The sequence below is a fragment of the Hetaerina americana genome, unplaced genomic scaffold (genome assembly GCF_022747635.1).
Source record: "Hetaerina americana unplaced genomic scaffold, ioHetAmer1.1.p SCAF_6, whole genome shotgun sequence".
Lineage (NCBI taxonomy): Eukaryota > Metazoa > Arthropoda > Insecta > Odonata > Calopterygidae > Hetaerina > Hetaerina americana.
The window spans coordinates 69492792-69510238 of NW_027287205.1; the positions used below are offsets into that span (position 1 = coordinate 69492792).

Sequence of the window (17447 nt, forward strand, 5' to 3'; positions counted from 1 at the left end):
AAAGCTTCTTTGCCCCACACAATTCTTCCTCTCATGTTCCAACTACTTTGACTATTTTGGTTCAAAAGAGTTTTGAGATAGGTAAATTCATATTTGCTACAGTTTATGAACTGAATTTTAATGCTTAACTTAGCTTACTTCTCTCTCTAAAAACATAAAACCTTTATTTCGTTCATATTTATTTTCATCCCATTGCTATCGTCTATACTTTCTAATGCGATTAGTAATATTTATCACCCCTTGGCTGATGAGAAAAATAAAGTTTGACAGTCAGTAAACTTAACTGATTTTATACATTACCCACCGACTATCATATCAATCTCCAGTTCTTCCAAGCCTCTTTACAATTTCCTCATCATGCACGTCAAGAAGCACGGTTGACATTGAGCGCCCCTATCTCTTCCTAACACTGCCCGTTTCCACTCTCCATCAGCCAACTAGTATAAACGTAATCATTGCAAAATGAATACTAGAAATAAGGAGAATATATATCCAAAGAAACTTTATGTTAGAGAATTTTTTTAGAAAATTTATTTGAGGCAACTCCACAATATATAATAATTCTCCCATGTCGACAAATGTTGGGATAGAATATCGAGGAGATGAACGAAGCAGGACGAGAGAGCGAGAGAGAATGACGGAGGTGATGAAATGATAAGCAGAATGGCAGGGGAGCAAGGAATGTGAGGCCGATGCTCCAGAGAGAGAAGCCATCTGCAAAACGCGCATGAAAGCGTACTTCCCCGAAAATTCAAGCACCGGAGCCGCAGAAATGCCGAACAACTCGACTCCGGAAAGCTATTTGTCGCCATGGAGGGTGTGACGAGGGGGGAGGGGCATGGGAATGGGATTCGGGGAGAGCGAGAAGCCCCTAGTGTGTGGGGGCCGCAGCGGTGGAATCAGGCGGGGCCCTGGGCCTCACCCGGCACCACGACTCTCGCGGATGAAACAACGCCTCCCCCGGCGTCCAGAGCGCGCGTCGATTGGGAGCCCGACGACCGATGGGGCCGCAGCGGGAGAGAGAGAGAGAGGGAGGGAGAATCGTCCTCCACTTTGACCCAAGGGAAGTGTGGAGAGAACCGAGGGAGGGGGCGGCGGAGGAGGCGAGGAAGGGTGAGGAGGATATTACACTGGAGAGAGAGGGCGTACGAGGAGTGAGTGGGGGCGGGGGACGGGGCGTTTCGAGTGCCGCCGAAGTGTGGGACGCCGATGAAGGTGACGGGATATGGTCGTTAAAGTGTGAGTGGTGCTGCCCCCTGCGGACTGGTGTGGAGAGGATGCGATCGGCGGGCAAGGGGGCGAAGGAGAAATGGGGGGCGGGGAATTTGATGCTTTATCCGGTTATTGAGTTTGGAAGATCCATGCGTCGATATGTACCCAACGCTACGCATTTGTGGCGGAGAGAGGGAAGCGGAGCATGCATGGTTGGTGGGCGCTTTGGGGGCTTTTGGTGGGATGAGAGAATTGAGTGCCGAGCGGCGTGGGCTGGTTATGTGGAGGGGTTTGGTTATATGGCGCGCAGGTGGGGAGAGGAGATGCGGTAGTCGTCGAGGCGTCGATTGGGGATGCTCGGACGATGAAGGTCGAAGGTGACCGCCCATGCCCGGTCGCAGGCGTTTCGGAAGCGTCTATCTAGATTTTTGACCCGTGATGAAATGTTGTGAGATGAAATTGATCAATGTAGCGATCCCGTGATATTCTTTTTTTTTGCAATTTGAAGTTATTATTCAGGTTAATTTTCTCATTGATGCTGAGTCAATGGAACAGCACGGGGCCAGTATGCTATAGAAGAATAAAAAACAATTGCTTTGAATTATTGGAAACGATCTGATGTTAAACCCAAGAATAAAAAATACTGATGACAAAGTTTCAACAGTATTTTAATTGTTGATAACAGTTTTGTTTTCCTGCTGAGTAATTATTAAGGGTATAATCTTCCTATTGCAAATGCTTATCTTTCTTGATGGTAACTTCCTGGTAAAATAACGGCAATTTTAGTTCAAATGTGTGTAATTATACCTATTACACAGTTGAAACCTAATAATCATACTCAGCGATGTTTCGTAATTTTTACTGATCGATAAATTGACTATTGATACGGATGACCTGTCTCAATGGGACGAAATGACAACTGCTCACGCTAAACTCAAATGCGAAATACCTCATATTTATGGCTTTAGTGCTCAATCACAGGACAGGAATACAAATAGAATATTGAATTGATTCTATTTCAAAATTACCAGATAAGCTTGGTTCAAATACATTTCGTGGAGTTCTGGGGATCTATCCACTTACTTAATAGGGTCCAAACATTCATTTAGACAGTATTTTGTCAATATTAAATCTTTAAAATTAATGCCATTTAAATTAAATATTGCTATCCCGAAAGAATTTTAGGCACAAGCCAATAGAACTATTAAACATTCTAGTTAGGCAGGTTTACAATTTTCAGGCATATATTCAGTCAAAACTGTTACACAAAATTAATGAGTTTTGAAACTCCAATTCTTGCAATGGCATTCAAACTGTAACATGTAGGTACGTATACTATGCATTGTGAAATACCTCGTCCAAAATCAGGTTCCGGAATTTTATTCACAGAGTCAATGGTCTATCAGTGCCTCGTAATGCAGTCCTTACCTTTGAGAAGCAGGGCTTCAGTTTCATTCCTCTGTGCTTTGAAAATTATAATTTTGGACAGGATATTCCCCCGCTGTCTGAGTGTATAATGAAGTTGAACCTTGTTAGGCTTCCCTCTACTTTGCTCCTTCAATACCTACAAACGTTAAACCCTAGTTATTCCTAGCCCTACACTATTCTAATACTAGGGTGGGCTGAAAGGTAATGCACACAAGATTGTAGAGCGCGAACGAAATTACCTCCAGAAGCACGCTAGGTGGCACGTGGAAGTAACATTTCCCCCTCAATACTCATGCACATATTTGAAGTCGTTGCGTCCATCCAGTGTATTTCGAGAAGCCAAAGTATGGAACAGTGTTCTAGTGCTATGTCAACGCGAGTCCAAAAGAATGCTGAATCGAATTTTAAATTGCTAAAAAATTGACTCCTACTGAGATTCATCATTTTTCAATGGCTGTTTATGGTGACGATGCTGTTGATAGGCCTACTGTAAATCGATGGGTAGTAACATTTCGTGGTTGGGAACCTGGAAAAGCAATAATTGCTGATTGCTGACCTTCTATTGAATGTGTATTTGGATGCTAACCGATTTTCTGGAACGAGGGGCAACGGTAAATTTTTTTAATTACATACAGACTCTAAATCACCTCCGACATTGAGTTTGTCCTGTCACAGGCAATTGACACCAATTATCTTTCAACGTGACCAAGCACGACCACACACCTCGCGCGAAACTGGAGAGGCTCTGCGAAAGCTGATATTTGAACCGATTCCATACCCTCCTTAATCTCCCGATCTTGCGCCTTGCGATTTTTATTTTTTCCTCAACTCAAGAGGCACCTCATGGGTAATCATTACACTTCAGACGATGAGGTGAATTCGGCTGTCAAGTCCTGGATTCGAGGAAAGTCGAAAGACCTTTTCAGTGACAGAATGAAAACACTTTTTACACAGGGGAAATGTATTAGCCTTGTTAACCCGATTTTGCCATTTGTTTATATATATATATATATATATATATATATATATATATATATATAATTAAAACATAAACACAGAACCCACATTACATACCAAATCGACCTTCTGGCCGGTTTGGTATGTAATGAGTTCCCCAGTAATAAGCCCGACGGCGTGTGAAATCCACACATCAGGTTGGGGGTAAATATTCCTTAGCCGGTTACGGTTCCCCGAGAAGAACTGGGATAAGGATGAAGAACATCAGATACCCGAAAAAACTCAAAGCTTGGGTGGAGCTGTGGGTGCCCGGAGAAGCCTCTACCCCTGGACTACCGCGACCCCTAGACACACACACACACACAAATATATATATATATATATATATATGTGTGTATAAATGTTTGTGTGTGTATATATATATATATGTATAAATGTTTGTGTGTGTGTATGTGTGTGTGCGTGTGTGTATATATATATATATATATATATATATATATATATATATATATATATATATATATATATGTATAAATGTTTGTGTGTGTGTATATGTGTGTGTGTGTATATGTGTGTGTATATATATATATATATATATATATATATATATATATATATATATATATATATATATATATGTATAAATGTTTGTGTGTGTATATGTGTGTGTGTGTATATGTGTGAGTATATATATATATATATATATATATATATATATATATACACTCGTGTATATATATATATATATGTTGTAATAGAAAAAGAGTGTACAGCCATATCATTAGAATAAAGGTCTGCTTATTTAATATATATATTTTTTCCTGGAGAGGATTAATTAAAAGTTGGAACATTTTTCAATCTTATCAAATTAAATACACATGAATTGAAATGATGTAAAATCATTAGAACTAAAACTATCAGAAAAGTATCATTTTCTTTTATAATTCTAAAAAAATTATATTGGTATCTAGTACGAGAGGACAAACATACCACGATCGATCAAATTGAGGTTCCTCGTTGAAGTTACTGTAATTTAAAGCTTATTAATATTGAGGGATGTAATATAAATGCATTGTTACGTGTATCATGTATTAATTTTTTGAAGATGAAATTATAGAAATATTTTGTCACTAAGGTCTCTACTGATATGACCTCAAGTAGTTTTTTAAACTCTGTTTTATTATCAACACCAGGAGGTAACACCGAAGTACATTTGATTGGATAGGCTTCCAAGGTTTAATGAAAGCGCCACGGCAATTGGGGTTTTTTGGTTAGCGAAAATAATGTGTCTACACTAGAAGTAGAAAGGCCGAAGTAGTAATTAAATTGAATTTGCATTATAATGAATTTATTCCATTTGAATAAATAAATTTTTTTCGTTTAATTTCCCGAATTATAAATAATTACAAAGTTAAAACAGAAAGAAGATCAAAATTTGCATGCAGTAGTTATCATATACTTTTTTACCGGCTCCGATGCCGCAAATAAAATTCATGTACTCCGATTCCCTAAACTAGGAATGTATTCTCCCAGAGACCCAAATGATAAAATTCAATGAAGTTAAGACATTTCAGTTAAGGAGAATCAAGAACCTGTATTTTAAGTGCTGATAAATGAATATTCACGATAATGACTCTCTGATAAGATTACTTTGCACTCTTGCACACCCTATGGAATTCACTCGATTTAGCACAGATTAATGACATCTGAAAGTCTATCATCGCGTTGCTTGGAAATTAGAAAGCTAGTTTTAATCTGCAAATCCTTTATACGGGTTGCGCGGAGTGAGTCGAGGGCATCGATTAATACCCACGGGGAATAAAAACCAGTTTCACATAAATGCTCCGATGAATTACTCACAACCTTCACAGAGATTCTTGTGAGCACAGCTTGGAGCGATTTCTGAAATCAGATTTTTACTCTGGTAAAAACATAGTCAAGTCAATTCACTGAACTAACAGGAAAACATTGAATTACAGTTCAAAGGTTTTCCCCTAGCATGAATTAGCCCTTACTCAAAAAATAGAATCACTTGAACTTAACCTAATTTGATTTTTAAAGAATTCAGTTACACCTTTGCCACAAAAAGAACAACTAATTTTAATGCATCCTTCATGGCCCGTTATATTTTCCTCGGCGTTTCGGATACCGTAACTAAACTTAGAAGAGATGAGCATACTGGAAGCGTGTTAGACGTATTGGGTATGATGCATCAAAAGAGACAGCGGAGTTTTCGACTATGATACAAACATATAAATAAGCCAAAAGCTTATGAATAATATAAAAGAACCCTGCGTGGTAAAGGAAATTCTGGGCAAAGAGTGGCAGCAAAAAGAGGCAAGAAAATATATTTTCCCTACAAGAAGTTAACGAAAATTAGCATAAAATAAGTGCGAGAGAAAATTGATACCTAATTCCTCGTGCATAACTATATTAACGTAGTGGGAACAGAAATTCATTTAAGGAACAATCGATTGAATACAGCTTGATATAATTTAATTAATAAGTTGAATGTAAAACAATCCCGAATATCGGCATGAAAAAGGGAGGAAAAACAATTTTTTTTAATTATACATGAAATAAAATATACTTTATATACTTTCCATATTATTTATACTTTTTATATACTTTCTTTATTATAAATGTTCCTACAATTTTTTTAGTGCCTACAAGCAATCCTCCTGATTAACTTTACCATTTGCTTTAATCTGCCAGGGACTGAATGACAAGATAACAAATATTCTCGCCTCTTATAATATGTATAAACGAGCGGGATTTAACAGATTTACTTACAGATTTATCGAGGTTATCGGCGATATTTACGAACATCGATAGACTAAGTAGAGACGCGACGAATAATGTTATGCAACACACATCTGTGTATTTTTATTCTGTAGCATTCGTTCAAAATCCACTGATATCAAGAATATTGAATTTTCAATTATATTGAACAGGTTCCTCAGCAAGATACACACCAAGATTAATTTTAAATTATGGAGTAAATTGAAATTTCAGAGGAAAGAGAGCATTTCCTAAGTAATGAACGGATGAATACGGCAGAGAGGAAACTGTTTATCAATCAAATCCGGTTGGATCAGGTGTGAATATTGAAATACCATTCTCATAGAGGATTAAAATAAAAATAATTAGGAAGGAATTATGAGAAAAATAACATTGTAGGAAAGCTGTTGTATTTTCTCTACCCCGAGTGGTCCTCGTCATGTTAATTATCTATGCACCAGCCACATCTACAAATTAGCCTTTTATAAACCATAGGTAGCCGTGGGGAAGTGTTCATTGACAAACCCATTAAAAAAATGGATTATATTTTTTATTCAACACATGGCAAGAAGCACATATGAATAGTAGCTAATGTCTTGTTTAATTTATCACACTGCTTTGATCAATAACTCCTCAGGAAAGGATGTACCTGGCACTAGTTTTTGCAGCCAATATATCTTCTATTTGTACTCTAGTCTACCGAAGCAGGAAATGAAATAATTCACCCGTAAGCAATACTGAAATGTGCTTTTCTGACATGTAAAAACTTGCCTTGAATTTTTCGAAATCACAATTGAATGCTGAGAGGCAACTAGTAATGAGGGCAACTTGGTAATTTTTTAATTAAAAATCCCGAAATATCCGCTTTCCATTTTTATATCAAAGAAAAAATCTAGGAAACGAAACATTAAATTCAGTAGCCCCATTTTTATAAGCATTACTAGCCACCAGCCATTTAGAATTTAATATTTAAGTGGATAAATACGAAGGGTCTACTGCAAAGAAATAGCTATGAAATCAGGGAGTGACCTTACCACTAATTTGGCTATAGTCTCTCACGTTCTTCGTATTTTTCACAAATAAGTACATATTGCGTCTGAAAGGGTTTAAAAAATTAATTAGACATTGGGAAAGAGAAAAATATAATTACTATTAAACAGAAAGTTTAATTTGCTTTAAATAAAGAGTAAGCCATCGTCTGTAAAGATACAGACCCAACATTTTTTGGGACAAAAAAATAGTCCCTAAAGCAATCGGGTTTTAAATAACTAGAGAAAATGGCGTTAGTAAGGATTCAGCTTTCATGAAAAATCCTGGTCACCTTAAATTCGAGAGGAAGCCCTATAAAGCCTGCAAAATTCGATGGCATAATGAGAAAAATTATAAAATCTCTCAGGGATAGATGAGAGCCGAGCCCCTCCGCAGAATTCGCACGGAAGAACGTAATTAATTGGTTTAATAAACCCGTCTAAAGAATCTAGGACACGCGTCTTGAACGTTTCAGTGAACAGCCAAAATTATTTCTTATAATTGATACGATTTGACGTTTGACGTTAAAATAAATTAATATTTATTCTAAGATGCAGTTGGCTAGGACTTCATAGTGGTTGCCAGAATAAAGCTAAAGCAAAACCTTATTATTTTCCGCTAGAAGTGTTGGCGAAGTGCCTCATGCTTATGCATTGAACAGGAGAACCCACTCGAACAGAAAAATGAATACCTTGCAATATTTATCGTGAGTATGGACAACGGGGCAGAGTGAACGTTTTAAATTTAGTAGTTTTGCATTTAGGCTCGCAAACAGCCCAACAATATGTTTGATTGGTGCACAGAGCTCAAAATTTATAACTGAGTGAATTAGGGTGGGGATTTAAAATATTTGACCGCAATATTTATTATTTAATAAATAAATAAATGTCGTAGATACAGATAATTTTTTTTGGATTTCTACGACTGGCACTGAAAGTCACATTACTGCAAGATAAAGATTACTGTTTTTAAATACAGATGGTTGAAAAGTAAAACACAGACAAGGAATTTAAGAGATTTATCGCCACAAAATAGACAACTCAGACGGTTATATTGATTGCTTGAATGGATTCATTGGGTGACCTCGGTCACTTACCGAAAGATGTATTTATTAAAGTTGTCAAACGTGCCTTCGGCTATAAAACATATCTGCACATCCATGACATACGCAAGATATGAAAGAATTCATCCAGATTTTTCCGGATGACCGAGATTGAAATGGTTTGCGCTGTTTTTATATTTTCATCGTAAAAATTGATATATCGCATCTAATTGATGGCCTTAAAACAACGATGAGGTCCATCACAAGACAGTATATGACAGAGAATATTTTTATTGGAACCTTTGTCTCAAAAGCGTCGTAATAGGTGACCAGGGCTCGGGAAACCTTGCAAAATCCAGGGTTGGATGACTATTGCTATTTATCCATTGATTACAATATTAGAAGATATAATAGAAAATGATTGCTGTGCTGAGAGCGTTTCAATATTCATTCCTTTGAGCTAAAATAAAACGTGTTTTCTTGGTTCACAATAATCAACACAGGCATTGAATAAATAAAAATAGTTATATTATACAGGAGGAGAATAAATATATTAAGATTTATTTTTCATAATGTATCGTTCATTTAAATGCTTTTGGGAAGGTTGTTCCAATAACTGAAACAAATTTTAGTCAACTCCACCATGATTAGAATCAATTGACAATTCAATGAAATCAAAGAATATTCATGAGCAAACTGCCAACTTTTTACTAGAATTTAGGAAATACATATTTTTTAATTTCGTTCAATCTTTGACCATAAATAAGATATCATATGGTTTCATTTGGACTCATTCACTGAAGGCAGTTTGTCCTAATAATTTTAGGAACATCATTATCATATTGCGCCACTAAATTTTCATAGGGTCACTGAACAGAATTAACGTTAAATCCGAGTGCATTGCAATGAAAGTCATTTGCCCATTTGAAAGTAAGCAGCCCTGATATAATATCACCCAGAACGATTTGGGATTATAAAATACATGGCCATTCAATTATGAAATGTACATTGACCAAGGCGAAAGTGAGTAATTTTCCGTAGCAGGTGCTAATCAAACACCCGCCTCGTTCATAGAGGCATCAGCTCCGTATAACGCGCAAAATTGTTGATAAGGTTTAATTAGGAATATACTCCGGAGGAAAAAGGAGGGATGAATAGAATAATGCAACGCAAAACACTGGGGTATAAAAACTTGACCATTATTTATCATCGCTTTCAAGTTCTCCCAAAGTAGCAGTTTTTTAGTAATTTTCCAGCAACAAAGTAGGTACTATTCGGAGTTAGACTCTTCATTTAGTCATAGTTATGCCCCCGCAGCTACGGCCTCCATTTTCAAAGCCGAAACCAAAAAATTATTCTAATATTTTCCAAGATTTGGCGAATATGAACTATTTAAATATTTGTGGGTCGTGAATTGTCCTAAGCGTGGCTCAGACATACGAAATATTTTTAAAGAAATTGTTAGAGGACATAGGAATACAGAATTTTTCGGAAGCAATTACTTAAAAAGAATTGCTTGTTCCTAATATCTCGGTGATTTAATAAATATTGCATGACTGTGAATTGCGTGACTGTGATTCACGTCAAATAGAGCCAAATCCTATTGAGCCGTTCTAGTAGCCGAATTGAAGAAAGGTCCGATTTAAATAATTTCTTTAGTGTCGACGAATCAATGAATGAAGATTTTTATTTGAACTGTGCAATAAACGAATTAGAGATAATCGATAAGAGTGAAGACAAAACTGAGTAGAAGAAGGAAGATTTCATTTTAGTATTATTTTAACTTCGTTGAACTTGCGCCAAAAATTCTAATCTATAATGTCTACGTAGAAAATTAAAGGTGAAAGGCACAGGTTTTAATTTCAAATTACGTTTTACGCTCAGTTCAAAAAATCTCAATCTAAATGTACCATCCATTAATTTTAGCAAAAAAAGAAATATCTTTTCTAATAATTTAAACCAAATTAGATTTAAATACAGCTCTCCCATAATATATTTCACTCTTTCCCAAATGTCGTCGAATAGAAATTTATGTAATCAGCAAAAGATTATTCAACATTAGCAATATACCCACATTTTGATGAATTGTATTAGCTGCCATTATAAGTTGAATTTGGAGTAAAAATCGTAGCGAAAACAATATCACATTGTTTGTCCTTGACAGTGTCTTCATCACCATTTGCAGTCAAAATAAATAAGAGATGTATCCCACACCTTAAAAAAATTGACCCAATAACTTATACATAATTTTTAAAATGATGATAACATTGTTAGGGTCAAAAATACAACAAAAAATATGATGATAACAAACTTTTTTGGTGAGTTTTTTTTAGCATGATGAGAAAATATTTTAGTTGAAACTAAGGGCAACTTGCTGGGACTATCATAATTGGTTTGGCAGCCCGAAATTTCTACACATACTTACCAGTACGTGTTCTTTTATAATCTATATGTTCATTTAATAAAATCTGGATATTGCTCATCTTCACAACAAGAAGTACGAAAGAAAACACAAGTAGAGGAGGAATCAACATTTCAACAGGAACATACTAGTATTTGAACCAGAGTAAGCACCAAACGGATCGACAGAGGATGAGCTCATACAGATTCATGAACATATTCCAAGTGCGTGTGCGGATTGAAAATACGAAATCCTTAACAGAGTTAAGATTGTAATACGACCAACTTGACGAGTAAGTTGGAACTATAGCAAAAGTAACGGTAAAATACGGTCTATTGCCTCTGTTCTTCATATTTTAAACTAATTATGAGCGCTGGGACCACTATCCTCGTTTATGAAATAAAACTGCCTCTAACAACGTTATGGAACAAAATATTGTTTTCAACTTGATTTAAAAGTTCACTTTAGTAAAGAAAATGTGTAGTAGAAGTTAGGTGGGAAGAGTATTCAGCTTCTAACCCGTGTTCCCGCTTTGTTATTAGGATGAAGCCTATGGGCGATTCCAGCTCACCGAAATTGAGTTATTTTTCGGGTAGCAAATACTCTCGGTAACAGCAAAGGGCATAGAAAAAAATACTGAACCCTAATTGTGAACTGCATAAATGAAACACTAAGTAAATAGCTGAGCCCTGTAAAAACAACTAATGTACCAATCCTTGTTATGTTGCGGGTTTTATTAACGATTAAATAACTACCTCGCACTGTTTGTCGTTTAATTATAAAAGGAACCTCCACTAGATCTGTGAAATGAAGACGTAATTTTTTAAATTCGCCGTCCAAATGAAACTTTGGTATAAAATACGGTCCGCATTAAGGAAGCTAACAAAATCAGCAAATACTTTCATTCTGTATGTAACAAACTTACAACGATCATTTATAAATTTATGATACCTGTATTACGATAATTATCCACTATATTTAATGAAAATTTGTATTGCGCATAGAAAGCACATTAAATGAATCCTTAAAAAGCAGTTGTAGCAATCACTAATGAGATATAAATGAAGTTATATAGCAATGACAGGCAATATATTTTGCAAAATATTCACAGACAATTAACCACATGCAAAAAAATAACCATTCGAAATTTGAAATGCTTAAAAACCTAAATCAATATTTTTAACTCCCTACAGGTTTTATATCATCATAATTTCAATAAACAGGTGAAACAATTGTTTTTCACTGAATCGCAATGAAAAGGATTAATTATTTTTTAAATGGTAAAAAAATCATATTTGTTATATTTTCTAATTACAATATTTGGGCGAGGAAATGTTCCAAATATTAGAGCACATATACATAGGAATAATATAAAATTTCCGACATGAAACAGCTTGAAGATGAATGCAAATTCTACTCATGGAAAAAAGAGTTTCGAGAGAGAAGAATTTTTTAGATATGCTACCAGAGAGAAGCAGCATTACACCGGGAAGGGAGAGGGAGGAACTGGACAGACATTCAAGTGCAGAAAGCCTTATTCTAACTTTGTGATTTTTGGGACGACAAAACTTTGCCTCACGAAGTAATTGCAAAAACAATAAAGCAGTTCGCTAAACGAATTCATATGCTCTGCAACAAACCTTGGATCAGCCACCTTAGGGCTCTGCCGTTAGAAAAAGCGCTTCTGGCAAAGATAAAAAAAATGTTGGTGGAAATGAATACTAAAGGTCAAGCGGAGTGAAAAAGCAAAAATGAAGGTGGGCTTACAGATTTGGGAAAGTAGGAAGGTCAAAAGTGAGCAATGTGAGGCATATACCATATACACCAGGAATGTAAACAGATGGGCAGTAGACGTGAGGGCCAACGCAGAAGAGCAAGGGGCAGATTTGCAAAAAAATCCAGGAGTACAGAAAGAAATGGAGGCCGCAAATCTAATAATATTTGTGGTGAAACATTTATCAGATCAAGTTTTTCGATGAGAAAATTGATCCAGTATCCTCGGGAGACTTATCCCTTCCTGCACAACCATTGAGAAATGTGACGGAGTTTGCTGCACCATATTTATCCTGAGAAACAATATGTCACCTCTTAAGTTAGACGGAAGTCAGTGTGGTCGCACATCTTTGAAGACATTTCAGGATGAAGCAGAGAGTAGTGCGGTTTTTCAATTGAAGTCCATAATGAAACTTATATACACTCAATGAAGTATATGAAATGAGCAAAAACATTTTAGCTACACGAACATTCAACTTTATATAAATATATATATTCTTTCAATAAAACATTCATAAACCTGGTTTATATCTAATAGCCTAGAAACAACGCTGATTTCATGGAAGACACCCAATGCCTGCTGATTACAGACTCATGAAAATCATTATCTATTCAAGAGGACCATTACAAATCCCAAGTAGATAAATTAAAAATAGCAATTTTCCACAAAAATATTTGAAATATATAAAATTTTTGTGGAAAATTGCTATTTTTAATTAATCATGATATTCCACCATATCACGCCTGAAACGTCTCTTTTTACCCAAGTAGATAGTTATTAGACGCCTGCAATATCTATCAATATATAGAAAAATTTGTCGACATCCATAGAAGAGGAATAAATAAAGTAAGTTATATAGAGAGAAATAACACTCGTATATTGCTCACAAAATACTGAGCGCATGCCAAACTTTTGAAAACCTCGCGGTGCTTCGTTAAAAGGCAACGTTCTCGGAAACGAAGAATATAATAAACCTATTGCATGTAAAACGGAAAAAAAGAACGGTAAAACAGTAATTTATTTGGTCCATAAAAATTTACATTGTGTTACGCATTTGCTTGGGTCAATGAAGTGTTAAATTATTTATGAAAAATGCTCAGGGGTGTCTACGTGTAAAAATGAAAACAATTATTCGCCATAACATCTCGTGCCAATCCCAAGTTTCAGGTATTGAAAGTTGCGTTCATTTAGAAATAACTTACTTAAGTACCGATGATAAACTTAGCCCCCTTAGATGGAATTCTGCAAATTAACCCAAAGATTTATTACAAATAATTAAAAGTCACTAGGTAAAAAAGTGACATTCAATGTCATATTCTTATTTTGCGAGTCACTGTTTCACTGGCACACTTTAATTTTTTCAAGATATAGTTCACATATTTCACGGCATAAAACATGGAACATATATTATCTTTTATATCTTTTGCAGACGATTGATAGCCAATGGTGAATGACTTCCCCTTAAATGTGCATGTGTAATTTCTAATGGCACTGTAAGCGCCCAATAAGTTTGTGCCATTTCGTTCCCCTCTGATGACTTAAAACTCTAAGATAATCTTTACCCATTTTGTATGAATGCCGAAATCATTAAGACCATTTTATAGAATTCATTCTATTTACGCTTATTATTTCTCTAAATCAAACAACTGATACCGAAGAAAGACAATGAGAGGAGAGGTGACAGACAGATTTATTCACATTCACAAAGGAGGAGGAATTGGTGACATCTTTCTCTGAGCGGTGTTTCAGCGGTCTGCGTGTTTCTCTCACGCAATCGCATGGAAAGTTGCAGACATAAACGTTGGATAAAAATCAAAATTATGTGGCACGGATCAATTAAACTGTGGAAATTATCACAGCGGCAGTTGTACTCACCTACAGCCGACGGTTCCGCTGTGGCGAACACGGGCGACCCAAGTGCCGTTAGGAACAACGTCACGGAGAACCGGAACCGGGGAAGGACTGGCGCTGCTCTAAGCCTCTTCGGCCGCCGGAAGCTGCGGAAGGGGGGCGCCGTGGCCGCGGGACCCTGTGCGTGTAATCGACCCTTTTCTATGGAATCCCAAGCCATGACAACTCGATTCACTTGCCTTGTCGCTTGCATTGTTCATTCATAACAGACGTGTAACGCGGATGCGCATGAGTTTTCCTTCTCCTCAGAAGAAAGGGACACAACACGAGAGAGCACCAAAGTGTGGACCCGGCAGAGGGAATCCAAGCAACACGACTCCGAGTCTCCCCTGAATCCTTCACGTTACCACAATTGAAAAATTTTAAGGGTCAATCTTCAACTATTGGCGAGAAAAGGGTTGGTTGCACTGTTATTTTTGGTTCACTGGGTGATCTTGTTGAGGATATCCATATTCCGTGAGAGATCAACTTTCTCACCTATTTTCTATCGTCGCTTTAGACATAGACACAGGTATTTCACAGGGATGGGAGATTTATTCGTTGATCTCCAAGTGAGAGGTGGAAATGGAGAACGTCTCACTACTTCACGACGTCCTGTTGTTTTCACAGCGCACGAGTCTCCAGACCTTTTTAATCACTTCCCCGAAGTGAAGTGAGGGTGAGCAGTAACGTCTATATCGAAGGATACTCGGCTATATGGATCGTAGCACTTTCCCGGGAACAGGGATATTTTGGTTCGACTGCGGGGATTGGAGGCAGATTTCAGATGCGGGATGGAGGAAGTGGTGGAGGAGGGGGATTAAGTCCGTGTTACCTCGTCGAGGAAAGGGCAAAAAAACAAGTGGGATAACTGGCTTAAAAAATCCCTTCAGACTCTACAGTTTGAACGCCCTCGGTACCTTTCCTGTCTCCGTTTCTTTTTTTATAGCTTACCTTGCTTTCAAATCTTCTCACTCTCTACAATTCACTATTCCATCTCCCTCCACTACACTTGAGATTTTAGAGAAAAAGAATCGGCCGAGGAAACTCCCGAAACGCTTGTTTCTCCATAAGCACAAACGAGGAGGGAGACTAGTCTTAGGGAAGCAAGAAACGGATGAATGGAAAAAAAATTTCGGATAAAATAGTCTTTTCCGCCTTCCCGCCTCTCTTTCCGTGAGCTGAGAGAATTTCACCGGAGAGAGAGGGCCGAGAAGAAATAGACGAGGAGGAGAAAGAGACGGAGAATAAGATACGATTCTCTTCCCTTCTTAAGCCACGGACAAAGAAAGGGCGAGTGATCTCCAAACAATCTAGAGGGAAAACCAAAAAACAACACAGTAGGGAAAGCTTAAGATTTCTTAGTGCTTTACAATGTAAGGGAGGACGGGGTTTTCTTCACGTTCTCAGGTTTCAACATCCTTATTTGTCTCGCCACCACGGGACCAACTACTTTTTTTCCTCGGGTATCGTCGAAATAAAATAGAGGAAAGATATTTTCTTCTTTTACACCTCAACGTCCACTTCAAAAGTACTCCATTGAACGAGGAAAGGAAATGTTTCTCCCGCGAAACTATCCGTCTATCCCAACTGAATAGTCACATTTCCATTTATCTCCTCACCCGTGCACTTCTCGGAGCACACAGCGTCAACATAAAATTTATGCCCTGCCCTAGGAACTCAATGCGAAATTCTTGCGGCGTTTACTCGCGAGTTGGAGCGGTCACGGCTCCATGAATGCCCTCGAACGCGGGCAAAAATTTCTCGCAGGCAGAGGACAAATTTCCACCGGCCGCCTTCCCTCCCGGCCTCCCTCCCCTCTCGACGACGAGCGTGGCTGGAGCGGAATTCTTATCTCGCAAGGGATTTCCAAGGGGCGGGATTCCCTGGAATGGTTATTTTATGACGCAACCCCCATAAGGATTCACAAGGCGTGACCGTTAACTCCTCCTCTACCGGACGTGTGAAGGACAGGGAGGCCTGGCGTTAGGTTTGCCTGTTCAGATCTCACCCGTGGAAAACTTCCCCTGCACAGTCCACTGACGCACACTCGGCGTATTCGGATGCTCCGGCGAAACGAGCGGGGGATGTTATCCGGAGGAGAAGCGGTCGGCAAGTTGCGGGGAAGGGTCGGAGGTGGTGGTTGAGTTGTGCTGAGTTGTTGAGTGGGATATAATGAGATACACTCGACCAACCCAAGGCGGCCCACTTAAAGGCTTCGAAATGTCACTCTGGGTGTCTTCACGGGGACACGCCCGACAGGCAGCCGGTCCCTTGTCCCGAGCGCCTCTGGAAGGAGGAATTCACCGTGCCGCACCAAGGCCGACCAAGCGCAATCGGACTGGCGGGGGGGGGGGTGAATTTGAACTCGGCCTCAAGAGAGAGGGGTTTACGATCCGCGCACCACAACTTAGGAGGATGACACTAAATTACAATCTGCACACCCAAAACCCTTCAACCCGAGACACTAGAGGAGATATCCAATCCCTATTCACTTTCCTTTGGGTGGCATCCCTCCTTTGGTCCGGAGAGGGTGACGGTGCCTCAAACCGAATTAATGAGCCCGTTTGCGAAGTTTTTGAAACACCTGCGGTTCCCTCGGCATTCGCACAAATCCCTCCCTTTCCCACCCGACTCGCCGACCGCAAAGCTGAAAGTTGTCCTTCCTCGGTGACGGGTGAAAAAATTCAATTCTTGTCTCCTTCGCGGGATGAGCTATAAAAGATTTTCTTCCTATCACCCCCTCCCCCCCCCTCTCAAGTAAGTTCAGCGTCGAGATTGATGGTTCGTCTTCCGCGAGGACCCCTTCGTTTTTTTTGCCTCGATCGATTCAGCGAAATGAAAATCCTCGTATCTTTCACTCGAAAGGTGGTCAGGAGTGAGAGGGGAACAGAATGGTTAGGAGTGCTCCACGAAGAACGGCGGAAGTTCGC

The 17447-nt window shown here is 38.3% G+C and overlaps 1 protein-coding gene across 1 annotated transcript in view; it reads right to left on the bottom strand.

The window, feature by feature from the left end:
* LOC139695161 (zwei Ig domain protein zig-8-like) overlaps positions 1–17089 on the bottom strand; it is a 711122-nt gene extending 694033 nt beyond the window's left edge. Inside the window, exon 1 of the mRNA XM_071593820.1 lies at positions 14500–17089. Within this exon, the coding sequence (XP_071449921.1) occupies positions 14500–14728 (229 nt within the window). The 5' untranslated portion in view covers positions 14729–17089. The remainder of the gene's footprint in view (positions 1–14499) is intronic.
* Between the last annotated feature and the right edge of the window lie 358 nt (positions 17090–17447).